The sequence below is a fragment of the Mobula birostris genome, chromosome 19 (assembly GCF_030028105.1).
Source record: "Mobula birostris isolate sMobBir1 chromosome 19, sMobBir1.hap1, whole genome shotgun sequence".
NCBI classification, from domain to species: domain Eukaryota; kingdom Metazoa; phylum Chordata; class Chondrichthyes; order Myliobatiformes; family Myliobatidae; genus Mobula; species Mobula birostris.
Window position 1 is genome coordinate 38714118 of NC_092388.1, and position 22130 is coordinate 38736247.

Genomic DNA, 22130 nt, shown 5'->3' on the forward strand with positions numbered 1-22130 from the left:
CATTCTCAAAAGAGCATTGACAATTATTTTTGGATTATTATATCTACAACTTACTGATCACGCTAATGTACTGAGAACTGTAAATATGATAATTTTTACACAGGGGTTCCCTGAGATCTGAAAATTATTTCAAAGGTTCCTCCAGGGCAAAAAGATTGAGAAAGACTGGTTTAGAATGTAGTGTCGTTTTGAATGTTAATGACGCAAAACTGGGTGGAATTATGAGTTGTGAGGTGGATGCAAGATGACTTGTACAGATGAGTTAATGTCAGATTCAATATAAATTGAACAGATGTGAAGTTATCTGCTAAAGTTGGAAAACAGAAAGGCAAAATGTAATTTAGAATGGAAAATGTTGACGAACAGTGTTTTGTTCAGGAATGCAAACACACTGATTGATGTAGCATGTAGGTAAGAAGGCAAATGTTATATTGGTATCATTGCAAGAGGTTTTGAGGAGCAGGAATCATTTACTATACTTACAGATAGGGATTCTCAACCTCTTTTTAATCCCCTGGAGCAAGGCTTGTCATATGGGGAGTGTTTGATGGCTCTGGGCCTCTACCCACTGGAGTTCAGAAGAATGAGGGGTGACCTCATAGAAACATATTGAATGTTGAAAGGCTTCAAGAGAGTGGATGTGGAGAGGATGTTTTCAATAGTGGGGAGCCAAAGACCAGAGGACACAGCCTCAGAATAGAGAGGCGAACTTTTAGAATGGAGATGAGGAATTTCTTTAGCCATTTAGTGGTAAGCCTGCGGAATTTGTTGCCACAGCTGGGGCCAAGTCATTGGGTATATTTAAGACAGAGATTCGTAGGTTCTTGATTGGTCAGGGCATGAAAGGGAGAAGGCAGAGAATGGGATTGAGAGGAAAAATGGATCAGCCATGATGAAATAGAGTAGACCCGATGGGCCAAATGGCCTAATTCTTCTCCTACATCTTATGGTCTTATGAATATAGCCAAATGAAACAGTGTTTCTCTGGGGCAAAGGTTCAAAACACATTAGCAGCTACACACTACACGTATCACAAATAGCACATATGGTAACAATTTCAGAAAAAAACATAAGAGTCACAAAAAAATATCTAGTCCAAGTCCCTGAGTGGCATGACTGTAGAACTGATGGTAAGTTGTCCTGGTTCAGCTTGTTATTGGTACGAGCAAACAGTGGAGCACACACAAATGGCAGGGGCCTGCCCTCAACATATGTACAGATTCCAGCATGCCTTGCTAGGGCTCTTCCACATCGCCTCAACATCTCCTCTCCTGGTTGGCTGCAACAGGCGACTCCTCAGCCTCTGCGCACTCCTCACCACGAGAGGCAATGCAGCTCCCCCACTGTTGGTCTCACGAGTGAGCTGGACTTGCAGTATTCTGTGTTACCAAATTCCGACAGAGTCTTGCAATCACAATAAAAACATTCAACACAATCACTTGCACTACACACGGTCCAATGATAAAGTTCAGACAACAACAACAGCAACGGTATGCAATGTAAAGCTCCATTGCTGTCGAGCAACTGGCCGATGGGTTAGCCCTGCAGTACTTGGTATTCTTAGTATTCAGCAGTGACTTGTGATTGTAAAACAAAGACATCATAGACAAAATAAATGCACCTTTGATTCGACCTGGATTGACTGCTGCACCCGACTGCACTGCCATCTTACCAGAAGAGATAAGAATTCACAAAGTTTTCTGAATTTACAAAACCCGAATGGAAGCAAATTATCCTGGTTCCCAAATATCTGCCAGACAAGGAATAAGAAGATATCTGGTGTCTGAATATTTTCAAGAAAAGACTTCTTTGATTAATTAGACTGAAGGATATTTAGAAACCTGTCGGACCCAAGCCACAAATTAGAAATAAGATTTAGATGATGCACTGAAAGCTAAGAAAATTTTGAGACAAGTAGCTAAGTTTAAAGAAGGAGACGGATAACAGATTGAATTAGCAAACACTTTATTTTAATTTGTAATTCTCCAAAGCTAAGTAAATTGTCAAGAAATGGCACATTTATAGACCTAAATATGTAAGACAGCAGAGTAATATTTATGATTTATAATTATTTAAAGATACACTTAATGCTGAATGTAACAGCCGAAGATTTTCTGTAAAGTGGAAACTATGTTGTGGGCATTTTTTCCTAAATCTGCACCATTCTTTTGCTTTAGTTGTCATATTTATTGGTGAGTATTTGATACAGCACCATTAATGAAGGGATCAGTTATCTCTGATAGAAACATTAATTTTCACTTTGAATTGAATACTTATAAACATCAATGTTACTGTCTAATTTTCACCATAACAAAGGAGAGCATGAGTAGCATCTCTCAAAAAGACAAAATGCAAACATTTGTTACTTACTCAGGATGATTTTTAACCTGTCAGTAGCCAATTTGGATTTAAAACAATTCTTACAAATTTTAATGTATTTTTACCTTGTCTATTTTGCACATACAGGGGATTCAACACTTGGTTCATTTGGAAAAGCTCAACCTATATTATAACAACATAGCAGATTTGAAAGAGATATTCCTCCTTCGTAACCTGACTAATTTGAAAGAGCTTGACTTGAGACTGAATCCTGTGTCCAAAAATGAATCAGACTATCGGCTTTTTGTTGTGCACCTGCTACCCAATCTTAGAAGGTTAGGTGAGTACCCTATTGATCAAAGGTTATAATAACACCATTTATTCCTTTACGAGTAGAGCTTCATGGTGGTAGCTTTATTCATAACAGATGATCCTAGGTTTCCATCTCATTTCAGCCATTGGACCAGCAGGCTAACACCAAGTCATCAGTGATTCTTGTAGCTGAGCTTTTAAATTTGAGGCCTTGCTTGCTTTCTCAGTAGATCCTGTTGCACAACTGGGAAAGAAAAGTAGCATTGTAGTTAATCAAGCAGCTGACATCTGAAACAAATTATTCAATTGTTATCACGTTACTGCTTGCGAAATCTTGTTTCATGGAATATGGTTACAGCATTTAGTATGTTTACTTAACTTTCAAAAATTACCTGTTTAACAGTAAATTTCTTTGCAAAGTCCCTTGGTCATAAAAGGAAGTGCATTCCTTTCCAGTAATTAACAATTCATGGATTTCATTGTAGAAGTATTTTTTTAAAAAGCGATGTTTTGTTTTTTTTAAGGTCTATTATTCTTGTTCACGGTGACTTTTGATAACTAGGCAATACAATCATCAAAAGCCAAGGGGTGACAGAAACTAGCACAAAATTATTGCCACAAATGAGAAAATCTGCAGATGTTGGAAATCAAAGTAATACAAAATGCTGGAGGAACTCAGCAGCCAGGCAGCATATATGGAAAATGAGTAAACAGTCAACGTTTGGGGCCGAGAAGGTTCTGGGACATTTCATCAGTGTTGAATTACTGTGATTACAAAATAACGGTGATTGAAAGCATATATACACAGTACTTTTTTAATTAAAAGGCTGAATCGCAATCTGTGATTCCTGAACACCTGCATGTCTAGTTTAAAAGGCCCTAATGAGTTTGTGATGGTGGGGGGTGGGTTGGTGACTTATAGCCTTCAGGCAAAGTTGTGTGTTCTGTTAAAGTTGCCAATGAATTCAGTGGTTTGTGAAGATTTCGGATAGACATTTGAAAACTATTAAAATTCAAGTAAATTAACAAATTTTAAAATTATTTGTAAGTGGTTTTAAAACTAACAACAGTGGGAAAAAATAATGTCATTCATTATACAAAACCAGCTCAATTTGAAAGAAATAACTTGCCTTCCCTTTGGCTATCCGCTGGCATTTTCTCAGCATTAGCCTGAGGTTCTGTTAAGAATATGTACTTCTTTTGACAGGACAAGCAGTCCAGCTGTAAGTAGTTGTGAAAAACCTGCCCCTATGTTATTTCTCAATAAGGCATTGTACAAATCTAGGAAATCAGGTTGAAGTACTGAATGCCAGCAATTCTGAGAATTTTTTCAAAACAAATACGGTGGATTCCAATTAATTGGAACACATTGGGACTAGTATGTTATGGCCCAATTAAGCAGCTGCCCTAATTAGCTGCAGTTTCACAGAAATAGTTTAAAAAGGTATATAAAAAAGACAAACTACTGTTTAATGGAGTGACAAGTTATGTAATTAAGTGAAATACAGAACAAATTATAACACCTATATTACTATACTATAAAACTATGCATTAGTTCCTAATAGTTATCAGTGGAGGAATTCATCTAGTGTACACTCTAGTGTTCTTTTGATTAACTGTAAATGAACAAAGTCACTGCAGCACCTAATGCAGATAATGGACTGCCATCATATAATACTTTGAACAATTGCATCCCCCAAATCTTCATTTTCATTGTAACACTCAAGCCAATTGTCAATACCTTCAAATTCTTCATGTTTCATAACTTGTTGAAGTAATGAAATCACTTCATTTTCACTCTGGCTGTTTCTGGCATCTGGCAGCCTGAATGCTTGCAACCACAGTGAGCAAAACAGGTCTGCAGTTCTGAATTGTCTTACTGCTTATTTCTTGCTAAGTATCAGTAACAAAAATCCTTGCTTTTTGAACACAACTGACATTATTTAAAACTATTTACTCTAAGCACGGTGTAGTGTCTAGCAGCCAGACAAATGCACGCAACTGATGCTAGTTAAAAACTTTGACAACAGTCTCCTATTCCAATCAGGTGGCTGTGTGTCCCTAGGAAACAAGGAGAATCCCAGCTATCTTCTCAATTAATTTTTGTTCTTTAAGATCTGGCAAGGATGTGATCGGTTGGTGGGAAGCCTTCAAAGGAGAAATTTTGAGAGTGCAGAATTTGTATGTTCCTGTCAGGATTAAAGGCAAATTGAATAGGAATAAGGAACCTTGGTTCTCAAGGGATATTGCAACTCTGATAAAGAAGAAGAGGGAGTTGTATGACACGTATAGGAAGCAGGGAGTAAATAAAGTGCTTGAGGAGTATAAGAAGTGCAAGAAAATACTTAAGAAAGAAATCAGGAGGGCTAAAAGAAGACATGAGGTTGCCTTGGCAGTCAAAGTGAAGGATAATCCAAAGAGCTTTTACAGGTATATTAAGAGCAAAAGGATTGTAAGGGATAAAATTGGTCCTCTTGAAGATCAGAGTGGTCGGCTATGTGCGGAACCAAAGGAAATGGGGGAGATCTTAAATAGGTTTTTTGCGTCTGTATTTACTAAGGAAACTGGCATGAAGTCTATGGAATTAAGGGAAACAAGTAGTGAGATCATGGAAACTGTACAGATCGAAAAGGAGGAGGCCCTTGCTGTCTTGAGGAAAATTAAAGTGGATAAATTCCAGGGACCTGACAGGGTGTTCCCTCGGACCTTGAAGGAGACTAGTGTTGAAATTGCAGGGGCCCTGGCAGAAATATTTAAAATGTCGCTGTCTACAGGTGAGGTGCCGGAGGATTGGAGAGTGGCTCATGTTGTTCCGTTGTTTAAAAAAGGATGGAAAAGTAATCCGGGAAATTATAGGCCAGTAAGTTTAACATCGGTAGTAGGTAAGTTATTGGAGGGAGTACTAAGAGACAGAATCTACAAGCATTTGGATAGACAGGGACTTATTAGGGAGAGTCAACATGGCTTTGTGTGTGGTAGGTCATGTTTGACCAATCTGTTGGAGTTTTTCGAGGAGGTTACCAGGAAAGTGGATGAAGGGAAGGCAGTGGATATTGTCTACATGGACTTCAGTAAGGCCTTTGACAAGGTCCCGCATGGGAGGTTAGTTAGGAAAATTCAGTCGCTAGGTATACATGGAGAGGTGGTAAATTGGATTGGACATTGGCTCAATGGAAGAAGCCAAAGAGTGGTAGTAGAGAATTGCTTCTCCGAGTGGAGGCCTGTGATTAGTGGTGTGCCACAGGGATCAGTGCTGGGTCCATTGTTATTTGTCATCTATATCAATGATCTGGATGATAATGTGGTAAATTGGATCAGTAAATTTGCTGGTGATACAAAGATTGGAGGTGTAGTAGACAGTGAGGAAGGTTTTCAGAGCCTGCAGAGGGACTTGGACCAACTGGAAAAATGGGCTGAAAAATGGCAGATGGACTTTAATACAGACAAGTGTGAGGTATTGCATGTTGGAAGGACAAACCAAGGTAGAACATACAGGGTTAATGGTAAGGCACTGAGGAGTGCAGTGGAACAGAGGGATCTGGGAATACAGATACAAAATTCCCTAAAAGTGGCGTCACAGGTAGATAGAGTCGTAAAGAGAAGTTTTGGGTCATTGGCCTTTATTAATCATAGTATTGAGTATAAGAGCTAGAATGTTATGATGAGGTTGTATAAGGCATTGGTGAGGCCGAATCTGGAGTATTGTGTTCAGTTTTGGTCACCAAATTACAGGAAGGGTATAAGTAAGGTTGAAAGAGTGCAGAGAAGGTTTACAAGGATGTTGCCGGGACTTGAGAAACTCAGTTACAGAGAAAGGTTGAATAGGTTAGGACTTTATTCCCTGGAGTGTAGAAGAATGAGGGGAGATTTGATAGAGGTATATAAAATTATGATGGGTATTGATAGAGTGAATGCGACCAGGCTTTTTCCACTGAGGCAAGGGGAGAAAAAAACCTGAGGACATGGGTTAAGGGTGAGGGGGGAAAAGTTTAAAGGGAACATTAGGGGGGCTTCTTCACACAGAGAGAAGTGGGAGTATGGAATGAGCTGCCAGACAAGGTGGTAAATGCAGGTTCTTTTTTAACATTTAAGAATAATTGGATAGATACATGGATGGGAGGTGTATGGAGGGATATGGTCCGTGTGCAGGTCAGTGGGACTAGGCAGAAAATGGTTCGGCACAGCCAAGAAGGGCCAAAGGGCCTGTTTCTGTGCTGTAGTTTCTATGGTTCTGTGGTTCTGTAGTTGCCCCAAATAAGCGGCTGCTCTGATTAACCGATGGCCCAATGAACTGGAATCCACTGTATTTAAAATATTACCCTCTGCTATTAACATATAAAACCTGAGAAATTTCTTTAATATTAGGACATAATATGCATTCAGTTGCCATTTTATTAGGAACCTTCTGTACCTAATAAAATGCTAATGAATGGATGTTCCTGGTCTTCTGCTGTTGTAGTCCATGCGCTTCCAGATTTGATGTGTTGTGCATTCACAGATGGTCTTCTGCATACCACTGTTGCGATGCATGGTTATTTGAGTTACTGTTGCCTTCCTATCAGCTTGAGCCAGTCTAGTCATTCACCTCTGATCCCTCCCAGTAACAAGGCATTTTCATGCATAGAACTGCTTATTGTATGTATTTTGTTTTTTGCACAATTCTCTGTAAGCTTTGGAGACTGTTGTGTGAAAATCCCAGAAGATCAGCAGTTTCTGAGATAACTCAAACGTCCCCACCTGGCACCAACAATCATTCCACAGTCAAAATCACTTAGATCACATTTTTCCCCATTCTGATGTTTAGTCTGAACAGCAACCAAACCTCTTGACAATGTCCGCATGCTTTTATGCATTGAGTTGCTGCCACATTATTGGCTGAATAGATATTTGCATGAATGAGCAAGCACACCTAATAAAATATATGTCATAAAGATAGAGAAAGGTGAAGTTCTGGAGGAATCTACCTGTGAGAAAAAAGAATTTAAATTACATATCTTGAGGAAATGAGAATTGAGTCAAGGACAGAAATAAGTGAACTTGATGCCGGGTAGGCAGCAACATTTCGGATGAGCTGATGTTTACTAACTGTGAAGGTTGGAGGGTAGGAAGGTCAGCCAGAAGATATTGGAACAGTCGTGGTTGATGGTCATTTACGGGTTTATACAAAAAAAAAGCAATGAATTGAGATGCAGGTGTGGGGGAGAGGGTTTATGGTAGAGATGTGATATTGCAAAGTCAAAATATGCAGTGAAGGGATATGCTGAGGCTCCACTCAGCAGCAAACCAAAACTTAAGACTGTACATATCTAAATAATATTTGTGCACCAATATTCTTCACTTGTAAGTTATGAAACAAGGTAAAGATATTTAACTTTACAGTAACAGCAAATGTACTAATGGATTCAGCTGCCGTTTTAGAGTCATTTTATCATAGAATGGCGTAAGATGAATCGGGTGAGCCTACTCTTAACATGCCTTTGTCAATATATAAATGAATGACTATCCACTGCTGTGAGACTTTACAGTAGTCGAATGCAGAATAATCTGGATATTCCCTGCAGCCAAGGAGATTAAGACCATAAAATGTACAGTAGGAGCAGAATTAGGCCATTGGACCCTTCGAGTCTGCTCCGCCATTTCATCATGGCTGATCCATTGCCCTCTCAGCCCCAATCTCCTGCCTTTTCTCCGTAGCCCTTCGTGCCCTGACTAATTGAGAAACGATCAACCTCTGCTTTAAATATACCCAGTGACTTGGCCTCCAAAATGTCTGTGGCAACAAATTCCACAGATTTACCACTCTCTGGTTAAAGAAATTACTCCTCATCTCCATTCTAAATGGACATCGCTCTATTCTCAGATTGTTTCCTCTGGTCTTAAAGTCCCACACAATAGGAAACATCCTCTCCATGTCCACTCTATTAAGGCTTTTCAACATTCAATAGGTTTCAGTGAGATACCCCACTCATCTTTCTGAATTCCAGTGAGTACAGGCCAAGAGCCATCAAATGCTCCTCATATGATAAGCTTTTCAATCCTGGAATCATTTTCATGAACCTCCTCTGAACCTTTTTCAATGTCAATACATACATTCTTAAATAAGGGCCCAAAACTACTGACAGTACTTTGTGAGGCTTTGCCAGTGTCTTATAAAGCATTAACATTATATCCTTACTTTTATATCAAGGGTAGGCAACCTTAAGCACAAATGATTTTCTAGCATGCGTTATTCATTAATTTGAGGCAAAACATAACTAGATGTACTTAAATGGATATTTCCCATATTTCAAGATTTTTATGGCATTTATCTGGCCCACCGTCCGCTCATTAATACGCGATCCGGCCCACAGAGGCAAAAAGGTTGCCGACTCCTGTTTTATATTCTCGCTCTCTCAAGATGAATGCTAACATTGCAACACACACAAAATGCTAGTGGAACGCAGCAGGCCAGACAGCATCCATAGGAAGAAGCACAGTCGACGTTTCGGGCCGAGACCCTTCGTCAGGACTAACTGAAAGAAGAGATAGTAAGAGATTTGAAAGTGGGAGGGGGAGGGGGAGATCCAAAATGATAAGAGAAGACAGGAGGAGGAGGGATGGAGCTAAGAGCTGGAAAGTTGATTGGCAAAAGGGATACAAGGCTGGAGAAGGGAGAGGATCATGGGATGGGAGGCCTAGGGAGAAAGAAAGGGGGAGGGGAGCGCCAGAGGAAGATGGAGAGCAGGCAAGAAGTTACTGTGAGAGGGACAGAGAGGGGAAAAAGGGGAAAAATAATAAATAAATAAGGGATGGGGTAAGAACGGGAGGAGGGGCATTAACGGAAGTTAGAGAAGTCAGTGTTCATGCCATCAGGTTGGAAGCTACCCCGATGGTTAACATTGCATTTGCCTTCCTCATCATCGACTCAATCTGCAAATTAACCTTTAGGTAATGCTGCACAAGGCCTCCCAAGTCCCTTTGTACCTCAGATTTTTGAACTTGCTCTCCATTTAGTAAATAGCCTACATTCTTATTTCTTCTACCAAAGTTTATGACCATATACTTCCTGACACAATATTCCATCTACCATTTCATTTCCTTTTCTCCTAAACTGTTTTAAGTCCTCGTCTAGCTTTTCTGTTGCCTCAAAGCCAACTGCCCCTCTACTTATCTTCATATCGTCTGCATACTTGACCACAGAACCATCAATTCCATCATCCAAATCATTGACATATATTTTAAAAAGAAGCGGTCCCAACACAGATCCCTGTGGAACACCACTAGTCACCAGTAGAAAACCAGAACCGGATCCCTGTATTCCCACTCCTTGCCTGCTGCCAGTCAGCCAAGCTCTATCCATCCTATTATCTTTCCTGTAACACCATGGGCTCTTAACTGTTAAGCAGCCTTATGTTTGGCACCTTGTCAAAGGACTTCTGAAAATCTAAGTGTAGCCTCCCCCCCCCACCCCATTGCTGTTCTACTTCTCTCTCATGTCTCTGTAATTCCCTTTACTCCACTGTAATACTGATACATCTCGCTTTAGTTTCTCCTCAAATGGCAGGGTGAATTCTGCCATATTATGACCACTGCCCCTAAGGTTTCCTTTACATTAAGCTCTCTAATCAATTTCAGTTCATTGCACCACACTCAATCCAGAATAGCTGGTCTTCTAGTGGGCTCAACCACATCATCGTTAGGTCGCATCTGGAATTTCCAGTTGGCGGACGATTTCCCTCCATGCTGCTCTGTCCCGACACTTGTCCACAACATCCCTAGGCTCGTCCAGCTTGGTCCAATCCTTGATGTTATCCAGCCACATTGTTCTTTGCCTTCCTCTTCCTTTCTTTCCCTCCACCTTTCCATATAGCAAGTCCAACAAGATGTTATCTCTCTGCATAGCGTGTCCACAATAAGCAACTTTTAACTTCATGATCTTCTCCAGCAGTATCCGTGGTCTACCAACTTGGGTCAAAACCTTCTCATTTGAAACTTTCTCTACAAAGCTGATCTTCAACATTCGCCGATAGCACCACATTTCAAAAGCATTAATTCGTTTCATGTCATCCTTCTTCAGGGTCCATGTTTCTGATCCCTACCTCAGCACTGACCATACATAACACTCGAGGAAGCAGATTCTACTTTGGATATCTACCTTCCTATTGCGTAGTAAATCTTTTAGCTTCATGAACTGGGTCTTAGCCATACCTATTGTCCTTCTGATCTCAACTTCACATCTCCTGTCATCTGTCAGACAACTGCCAAGATAATCAAACTTTCGCACCTGTTCAATGTCTTGTCCATTCACTTGCAATGATACCATCATGAATGAGTCTTTAGTGTTTGTTTTGCTTACCACCATCGATTTTGTTTTCTTAGGGTTGATTTTTTAGTCCATATTCAAGGCTTTTCTCATTCACTTTATTCAGCATAATTTGCAGTTTACATTCGCTGTCAGTTAACAACGCGGTGTCGTCCGCATACCTGATGTTATCCACCTTCCGGCCTCCAACTGGAATACCTGTCTCCTGATGGTCGCATACCCGAAAAATCCATTCCCTGTAGAGGTTGAACAAATCCAGCGAGCCAACACAGCTCAACCATGAGCTGCTCTAAAAAGCCATCTCGTAGATATTCTACAAATTTCCCCTCTTGGGATGCAGCACCAACCTGATTTTCCCAATCTGCCAGCATAGTGAAATCCCCCATTACTATTGTAACATTGTCCTTTTGACATACATTTTCTATCTCCTGTTATAATTTGTAGACCATATCTTTATTAATGTTTGGAGGTCTATGTATAACTCCCAGCAGGGTCTTTTTGTCCTTGCAGTTTCTTAGCTCTCCCACAATGATTCTACACCTTCTAATCCTATGTCACCTTTTTCTAATAATTTGATTTCATTTTTAGTCAACAGAGCCACTCACCCCTTCTGCCTACCCGTCCTTTCAATGCAATCTGTATCGTTGGACGTTAAGCTCCGAGGTATATAGTGATGCCCACAATGTTATACATGGCAATCTCTAACTGTCCTACAAGTTCATCTACCTTATTCCATGTACTGTGTGCATTCAAATATAACACCTTCAGTCCTTTACTCATCACTCTGTTTGATTTTGTCTCCCTCTTACATTGCAACTCATCCGGTTGTCTGCAATTTTGTTCTGTCATCAGCCTCTCCTTGCTAGTAATCTCACTACATATTATCTCTGTTTGTAAACCAATTGTCCCATCCTCAGCACTATTACTCTGGTTCCAATCCCCCTGCCATGTTAGTTTTAACCCTCCTGAATAGCTGTAGCAAACCTGCCCACAGGATATTGGTCCTCCTCAGTTGTAACCTGTCTGTTTTGTGCAGGTCATACCTTCCCCAGAAGAGATCCCAATTATCCAGAAATCTGAAGCCCTGCCCTCTGCACCATTTCCTCAGCCACACATTCACCTGCTAAATCATCCTATTGTTACCCTCACTGGTGTGTACCACTGGCAGCAATCCAGAGATGTTTTTTCTACGAGCAGAAACTGATGGCATATATGATTGATTACAAGATTCAGATTTGAGTCTAGAGAAAAATAAATGAAAACTATTGGAAAAGTTGCTGTAAGAAAGCAAAATCAGCCTATTTCAGCTATAGCCCACATGGTACTCCTGACTCAGACCAGCATGCTGTGCCACTTGGTCATGGCAATTGGGAATTTAGGATAAACAGTAACATGCTAATAACATCAACATCCTAAGGTTAATTCCTTTTAATAGAATCTTTTTCAATAATGTTGGCAATGAGATTTTCCAGGAATAAAATGCATACTTTTATGACACAATAATGGTTTTTTTACAGTTCTCTGATTTTGATTTTGAAGATATATTCTCATTCTCTTACATTGTGAAACTTTAAGCATATAAGCAGTTCAGCTACCAGTTTGTTTGCCACCGACATTCTCTGACTTTCACGAAAATGTATTTGGCAAGAGTGAAAGATAAATATCAATACAAAGCCTTTTTCTTCGTCCCTGAGAAACTTAGAGCTATACTTGAAGCTGTAGAAAGAACATGCCATTATTGTAGTATATTAACAACTGGGAAAACTATTTTGAAGATGTGTGTCTTGGAAAATTTAGAGAATTAGGACAGATATCAGAGCAAACAAGTTGATATGGCATTTTCTAGAGAGTGTTGGTTGTACGTAGACACAAGATACCTGTAAACGCAGAGCAAAAACCAACTGCTTCTAAGCAGCCTAGCAGTATCTTTGAAAAGCAAAGTGGTAGTCACTGTTTTGTGTTGAGATCCATCACCAGGACTGAGAGTGTAGAGTAGGGGTTCCCAACCTTTATCATGCCATAGACCAATACCAATAAGCAAGGGGTCTGTGGGCTCCAGTTTAGGAACCCCTGGTGTAGAGAGATGAGAACCAGTATAAGGAGATGAGAGGGAGGGGCAAGCCAGGGATTTGTAGGCAATAAGTTGAATCAGGTAAGAAGGAGATAATGGTGAGTTGGAACCAGGCAGATTGAGGGGTGGAGATGGGAGGCACACTGGCTGGTGGATGATATGTAGAGATATCTTGGAGTGAATAAAGAGGGCAGATCATCTCAGGTGACTAACATTTACTAAAAATCCACTGACTCCTACAGCTACCTCTGCAACACCTCATCTACCCAATCTCTTGTAAGGATCTGCTCTCAAAAAGAGGTGTTGGCTTCAGGACTTTATAGAAAAAATCTGCTTCCTCTCAAACATTTCCTCTATTTCCTGCACTTGCCTTCTGCTCCCCTGACCCATTCACCCTGACAACACAAGAGATGGCGTTCTCTTGGTCCTCAGCCAGCTGGGGGAATTCCTGTTGAGTTGCTCCAGAAGTTTTTGTATTCCTTACAGAAATATTGAAAAATAAATGCACTGATAATCCTGGAACATCAAGGGATAAAAGGCATTGGATGATTAAAACAAAATTGATATACCATTTCAATAAGGAGCATTTTGAACTTATCCCTTTTTATATATTAATGGTCAGAACTGAGTGGAATTCACCTCATATTTTTAACCTCATTATCAGGACTAAGGTCTATTAGAATATAAACCAGTACTCTGAAATAACAACAAACACGTTTGGTGGCTTGTACTTGTATTAACGTAAAGTACATTTCATTAACTTGTCACTTTGACACCTATGAACTATGACCTTGCATGCTGGTTATTGCTCGGGAGAAAATAATACCCCTTCATGCTTTTCTAACATCCAACTTCCTGGTTGATTCCTGCCTCCTCTTTGTTGTGGATAATAAAGGTACTACACTGACTGGTTTCTCAGTGAACTTTTGAATAAACCACTTTGCTAAATTTACATGTACCAAACCCGGCCCCTGACCTTGTTCCGTGGAATGGAATTCTCCCTGAATGGAAAACTAATATTATCACTCATTAATTGCTTAGTTATCTTACCAGATGCAATGATTCATTTAATTAATGGTCTCTGAATCACTTAATTTTAAATGTTGAAAACTGTTTAAATAATTTAACATTAAGATGTCTTTATGACATCAGAGCTATCACTGTGACATGAAGCTACTGTGGACATTGAAATATCTGTTTATCAACTCACCATATAATCATTTGTAGAAAACTAATTTACATCAAAAGTGAATACTAGAATGCCCCTCTGTCTCCTCCAACTCTTCTGTGACAAAAATATGTTGTGGATCATACTACAATAGCTGCTCTTCTAGATTTTCTTCAGGGTGCGTGAGATATCATTAAGGGGGATAACTGGCATATCGTACATTTTACAACTTTTATTTTACTAAGATTCCAGTTAAATATATGACCAATGAGAAAAATAGATGGATATGAAATATTGCATTTCCCTGGAATGGTTATTGTTAAGTTCCAGAGCAGGACAGCAATGTCTGCAGTACTCTGAACTTGTATATAAGGGACTTTGGTATAGCAGTTTGGTTAAATGCTCACTTTTAAATAAGATTCCTTCTAGTTCCTGTTTAACTGTCATTCAGTGGATATACACAGTTGTAACTTGAAGGTTTGAGTCCTTAAAATTCAACTGCAATCCACTAAACTCTGTGGAAACAAGCAAGTGATAAGTATAGGTAATACTGTATTTTTATTGATGCAAGAGTGATAATTCCAAAAATAATAAGTTTATTCTGTTTTTCAGGACAACATGCAAAAAAGGTACATATCGTACACACTGTCTTTATCATCTACTCCACATGATTTCTGTTATTTCTATGTTCTTCTGAACATTACTTACATTTTATAACAGCTTAATTTAGTCAGTGTTCGGCTGGCATGTGCATGTGATACATAATGTGCATGTGCTTTTCCAAGCGATTCCACTTAATCTCCATGCTAGCTGTGCAACTTCTGTCTTAATAGGATCAGATGGTTTGGGAGTGTGAAAATATTTGCAAGAGTATCATTCTTGTAATACATTTCTGATGTTTATTATTGCAAGGTGTTGAGATGGTGTTTGTATGACAAAACTTAAGGGAAAGTTTAGTGGCAGATAGCACTGTACATCTGTATTTAACAGTGCATCCTTGGTTTCATGGCTATCCATTGCTTGAGAGCATCTGTGTACTGTGAATCTCATTTGCTTAGAGAGTTAAATAAACCTTTCATATTGGAGAGCATCATCACTGCAAGAACAATTTCACTAGGCAAAGTGAACAGGCTAAGCTTAGACTCCTCTGTGTTAAGCATTGTCATCTTCACTTGATATTGCAGATTGCATGACATTTGTCCAAAGTTGTCCATGACATCTGCTTTAATAGGAAAAGTTTACCAACTTGCATCTATAGGATTTGCTAACGTCTTAAATTTAATATTTCTACAACTCAAAAGTATATGTTATTGCTCCCTTCATGGTAATTGATCTGTGCTTCAGAAATTCTACTTTTATCTTACAGCCCTCAGTGCAAGTTAAGACATATGTTTTTGCAAAGGCCATCATAAAGAATGAGGATGAATGAATGTCAAGACAGCTTAAGAAAATATGATGGAAACTATATCAAATTGGAAACTTGTAAACAGGAAAAATATAAGTGATGAAATATGATTTGGTTATCCTGACCCTCTGACAATATGTGACTATTTCTGAGGTGACAATGTATCTTAAGTACAAAATTTTATTTCCTTTATTATCTGGAATCTTGCTGGTCATCTTGACAGCAGCTTAAGTATCCAGCTTGTCAAATACAGTATCTTTTCCTTGACATTCCACAAATAAGAAAGTAAGAAAAGTTGTTTTCTGCATGGATTTGCATGGCATTCTATGTACTGATAAAGTTGGCGATCCCCTGAATTTTGAACCTAAGCTGGAACAAAATTTGTATGAGTAGAGAATGTCCTTCAAGCTAGTGGGAGTGACAGCTTTGCTCATGTGGCCTAAAGCAAAAATATGTTGATATGTTTTTCTTCCCTGACTAAAAGTCATGAAAGATTAACTCTACTGTGTTCAAAATTTGTTCTCAGTTTGATAAGTATAGCTGTTAACTTTTATAGCACATGCTACAACAATGTGCAGCTAGGATGTGTAACCATGATGTAATGTCTTACAGACGATCGACCAGTTAGAGATAGTGAGCGCAAAGCGGCGCTGATGCACTTCAGTACAAATCAGGCACATGAATTCCATGAATATCCTGCTCAGGAAGCAGAAAATGTAAGGTGAGAGCAAAATATGGTAAAATAAAATTGTAAGAATCTGACACTTTGATATGATGAGAGAGGTTCTATTATATACAAGCAGTTGATCCATCTCAATGATTACAGTGATTGCACAATATTAAAAGAAAGAAATTTTAGAACAGCAGTTCTATTATGTATTTATATGTATATATTGACCTTCATTCCCAAACATTGACCTGCACATTGTTACATTTCTTGAATCATTGAAAAGAAATGCGCATTATTTGTCAATAATATGCTGGGCCTTAAATTGAATAGTTTGCTGGCAGATGGAAGGGGAAACACAAGAAGGAAAGTACTGAATTCCAAGATCTCTGTTAGAAGAATCTGGAGGCAGTGTAAAGGAAGCTACAGCATTTTGTGCTCAGGGAACACTGAATTTAAACACAGACGATAGACGGTCTAGAACTTCAAAAAGATTCCAGTGGATGGCAGGAGTTAGGTGGTCCAAGAATGTATTGAATATGAGGAAGGGTGCTTGAGCATTTGTAGTAGGCAACCATCGATCCCAGGGGATCATGGGTTTGCACCTCAGGTGGACTGTGTCCTCTCCAGGGCGCAAGCCTGGACGGAAAGATTTAAAGAACCAGCCGTTGCCCATGCAGCGGGTTCACCCCTCCACATCACTGATATAGTCCAAGGGAAGGGCAAGCGCCAATACAGCTTGGCACCAGTGTCGTCATAGAGGTTGCCAGAGTGAAGCTGTAAACAACATCAAACTGCCTTAGGGATGCTGGCTCCCGGATTTCTTCCTCAGGGTTTACTCCCAAAGCCTTTCCCATGGGTGGGTTTGGTTGCAAGGCAGTGGAGGTTTAAAATCAGAGTTTTCCTTCTCCTAGGCGGGCTGCTGTCCAAGGCTGATGAGCCCCACGTCCCAAAACGTTGACTGTACTTTTTTCCACAGATGCTGCCTGGCCCGCTGAGTTCCTCCAGCATTTTGTGTGTGTTGCATAAGGTTATATATAAATGTTAACATAGATCTACAGCATAGATTAGATGGAAGATTGGGGAGAGCAAGCAAATAGAATTTACTCCTGAGAAGTTCAAGGTGATGCATTTTGGGAAGGCTACACAGAAAATGGCAGGACCCTAGGAGTTTCAATGAATTGAGGTTCCTTGGGTATAAATCCTGTCATTCCTAAAAGCAACAGCACAGATTGTTAATGTGGTGAAGAAGTCAGATGAGATGCCTGCTTTTGTTGGCCATGGCATGGAATGTAAGATCTATGATGTTACAGGTATGTTTACAGTTTCATAAAATATTGGAGAAGCCACGTCTGGAACACTGTGTGCCTTTCTTGTCACTGAACAACAGGAAGAATCTTACGCTGCTGGAGAGGGTGCAGAGGACATTCACCAGATTGTTTTCTGGATTTGGCCATCAAAGTTATAAAGAGGCACTGGATAAACTGACACCCAGGGGACTAAACGCTTGAATCTGGAGCAAAGCCGAGCTGCTTGAGGAACTCGGTGGGTCAGGCAACATCTGTGGGAGGAAATGAACCTGAAAATTTTGGTCTTGACCCTTCATCCAGACTGAAAGAGTATAGGGTGATGGGTATGGTAAGAACTGGCAAGCTGAACCAGGTGAGGAAGAGTTGACTGGTGTATGGAGTCAGGTGGAGGAAGGGGGTGGGGTGGAGACAGCAAGAGGGACTGAGAGGTGACAAGGTGGAGGCAATAAAAGGCGGTAGATGATAGAATCTGATAGGAAAGGAAGGTAAAACATGGAACCAAGAAGGGGAGGTGACAGGAACAGTGGGGGAGGGGACCTCACTGGTGGAGTGTGTGCTGAAGTACAGCTGGAGTAGGTAGGGGAGGGGAAAGAAACCAGGTGATACCTGTCCTCAGATTCTGCCACTCACCCGCATAGAAAGGGCAATCATCTCTGATGTCTGGAATGCAAGTGGATACCTCAGCTTCAAAGAAAACCTATGGATATAGACAGAACACACAACCTCCACGCAGATAATTGAAGACATAAAAAAATGTTGACAATATAACCACATTCCTGCAACTCTTTCACCTTTCAAAAATGTAGTTCACAAAATCCGTTCCACAGTGCCTTTTCATCCTCTCTTCCACTGTCCGTCTGCAGTCTCTATCTCTCAGTTCTTTGTTGCTTTAGTGAAAACAGTCATTCCCGACTTACTCCCAGTTAGATTCCCGGGATCATGTCTTCTATAATTTGTAAGGAATGCTGGACCATTGAACTAAAATGACAGTTCTAAGGTCTGTTCATTTTACACATGGTGTTATAAATCCCAAAAAGTGTTTCAGGCAAGAACTTTTAATATGCTTGCTTGGTTCGTTTAGATGTCCTCATTTCACAGGGAATGTCTTTACATTTGCTATTTGTATAGCAAATATTCACAAGTGCTTGCATCCATCAAAGGTCTGAGCATGGCTGAGATTTTGGGATACTGCTTTCAGATTGGGATAAGACAGCTTCAGGTCAGCAAGAGCTGCACTTTCCCACACTATCAGGAAGGCAAGGCAGGATTATTCGCAGAGAAAATACAGCCAGAGTCACAAAGTGCATGTGACAGGGCATTCAGACCATAACAGACTACAAGTTCACCCTGCATGCCAACAACAGTAATACTTCTTTTCCTGATAGGCTGAATGTCTTTTATGCTTGGTTTACGCAACAATGTGCCACCGAGGAAGGCCCCCCCCCGCAACCCCAAAAGGAGCAGGCACTCTGTCTGGCTGTAGCTCGTGTGAGGAAGACCCTAACTCGGGTCAACCCACGTAAAGTTGTGGGGCCTGATAACGTGCCTGGTCAGGTGCTGAGGCTGAGGGACTGTGCAGCCCAGCTAACTAAGCTTTGTAACAGATATCTTCATCATCTCTTGAGAACAGTTCACTGTACTCTCAGTCTTCAAGGCAGCCAGCATCATCCAGTGCCCAAGAGGGTGATAGTAACTTGCCTCAACAACTACCATCCAGTGGTACTGACCTCAACAATAATGAACTGCTTTGAGTGGCTATTTGTGGATCGCATTAAATCCCATCGTCCTGCTACATTACACCCTTCTCAGTTCTTTTATCTCTCAGATTGGTTCACTGTTGATGCCATAGACTGCTCCCCACGCCATCCTTTTCCCCATTGAAAATGGTGCCTCAAATGCTAGGGAGCTGTTTATTGACTTCAGCTCAGTGTTCAATACAATCATACCTCTGAAGGTGGCGAGTAGTCTGTTTTCATTGGGTCTCAACACCTCTCTCTGTAACTTGATCCTAGACTTTTTGATTGAAAGGCCACAGTCAGTCCTTGTTGGCAGAAACATCTCTAGCGCTATCATGCTGAGAATTGGCGCTTCCAAGGGCTGCCTGCTCAGCCCTTTGCTGTTCATGCTGCTAACACATAACTGCATTTCTAGATCCAGTTCAAACCAAATCATCAAGTTCACTGATGACGCGACAGTGGTTGGCCTCAGCAACAACGAGATGGCACACAGGGAGGAGGGAGAGCGCTGGTAGAATGGTGCCGAGAACAACAACTTGTGTCTCAACGTGGATATAACCGAAGAGATGATTGTGGACTTCAGGAAGATGCAGGCTGACCACTCCTCACTGCACATACATGGCTCCTCTGTGGAGAGAGTTAGGAGCACCAAGTTTCTGGGGGTGCACATAATAGACTATCTCATCTGGTCCCACAACACCGCTTCTCTGATCAAGAAAGCACAGCAACATCTCCACTTCCTGAGGAGATTGAGACGAGTGAGGCTTCCCCCATTTCAAACATTTTTTTTCCAGCAACATCGATGGGTTCTGACCAACTGCATCTCTGTCTGGTACGGGAATTGCAATGCATCTACTGCAACTCCCTACAAAGGATTGTGAGGATAGCCGAGAGGATCATCGTAGTCTCTCTTTCACCGATTGGAGGTATTTATCAGGAGCGCTGCGTATGCAGGGACCTTAGCATTGCCAGTCATCCTTCCTATTTGTTAAACAATCTCTTTCACTTTGCCATCAGGCAGAATCTAACGTAGCATTAGGACGAGAACTGGTAGGATGTGAAACAGCTTTCTCCCCCCCCCAGGCTGTAAGACTATTGAACTCCCTGCCACTACCAAGGCCTCATGTATGAAGTGCCAGTAGCATTATACTGTTTACTTTTTAACGTGTATCATATAGGCACATAATTATTTATTAATTTATTTGTGGTACTGTTACTTTGTGCGTTATGCGTGTGAGTTATTTGTACCGTGTTGTGCACCTTGCTCAGAAGGATCGGTGTCTCATTTGGTGGTATACTTGTGCATGGTTGAATGACAATGAACTTGAGATGATTCAGGGATGCCCTCTTACACTAGAGGTCAAACCATAACATCCCATCTTTTACATCTTTTTAATTCATTGGGTTCTCTTATCACTAGGAGAGCGCAAATGGAGAAAGTGCAAAATTGCTATCAAAGTATTCTTTGCAACAGGTAATTTTCCTACAAGGTGTTCTTTTTTTTGGTTATGTTCAAAATGAAAACATGTTGACTTGCATGGAAAAATAGACAATAGGTGCAGGAGTAGGCCATTCGGCCCTTTGAGCCAGCACCACCATTCACTGTGATCATGGCTGATCATCCACAATCAGTATCCAGTTCCTGCCTTATCCCCATAACCTTTGATTCCGCTATCTTTAAGAGCTCTATCCATCTCTTTTTTGAAAGCATCCAGAGACTTGGCCTCCACAGCCTTCTGGGGCAGAGCATTCCATATATCCACCACTCTCTAGGTGAAAAAGTTTTTCCTCAACTCCGTTCTAAATGGCCCACCCCTAATTCTTAAACTGTGGCCTCTGGTTCTGGACTCACTCGTCAGCGGGAACATACTTCCTGCCTCCAGCGTGTCCAATCCCTTAATAATCTTATATGTTCAATAAGATCCCCTCTCAGCCTTCTAAATTCCAGAGTATACAAGCCCAGTCGCTCCAATCTTTCGACATATGATAGTCCCGCCATCCCGGGAATTAGCCTTGTGAACCTGTGCTGCACTCCCTCAATAGCAAGGATGTCCTTCCTCAAATTTGGAGACCAAAACTGCACACAGTACTCCAGGTGTGGTCTCACCAGGGCCCTGTACAGCTGCAGAAGGACCTCTTTGCTCTTATACTCAATTCCCCTTGTTATGAAGGCCAGCATGCCATTAGCTTTCTTCACTGCCTGCTGTACTTGCATGCTTGCTTTCAGTGACTGATGTATAAGAACACCTAGATCTCGTTGCGCTTCCCCTTTTCCTAACTTGACTCCATTTAGATAATAATCTGCCGTCCCGTTCTTACCACCAAAGTGGATAACCTCACATTTATCCACATTAAACTGCATCTGCCATGCATCTGCCCAGTCACCCAGCCTGTCCAAGTCACCCTGCATTCTCATAACATCCTCCTCACATTTCACACTGCCACCCAACTTTGTGTCGTCGACAAATTTGCTAATGTTACTTTTAATTCCCTCATCTAAATCATTAATATATATTGTAAACAGCTGCGGTCCTAGCACTGAACCCTGCCTGCCATTCCGAAAGGGACCCGTTAATTGCTACTCTTTGTTTTCTGTCAGCCAGCCAATTTTCAATCCATGTCAGTACTCTGCCCCCAATACCATGTGCCCTAATTTTACCCACTAATCTCCTATGTGGGACTTTATCAAAGGCTTTCTGAAAGTCCAGGTACACTACATCCACTGGCTCTCCCTTGTCCATTTTCATAGTTACATCCTCAAAAAATTCCAGAAGATTAGTCAAGCACGATTTCCCCTTCGTAAATCCATGCTGACTCTGACCAATCCTGTTACTACTATC

The 22130-nt window shown here is 40.8% G+C and overlaps 1 protein-coding gene across 3 annotated transcripts in view; it reads left to right on the forward strand.

The window, feature by feature from the left end:
* cep72 (centrosomal protein 72) overlaps positions 1-22130 on the forward strand; it is a 180167-nt gene that overhangs the window by 52641 nt on the left and 105396 nt on the right. For all 3 annotated transcript variants that reach the window (XM_072283441.1, XM_072283443.1, XM_072283442.1), the window contains 2 exons: positions 2467-2659; positions 16190-16298. In XM_072283441.1, the coding sequence (XP_072139542.1) occupies positions 2467-2659; positions 16190-16298 (302 nt within the window). The remainder of the gene's footprint in view (positions 1-2466; positions 2660-16189; positions 16299-22130) is intronic.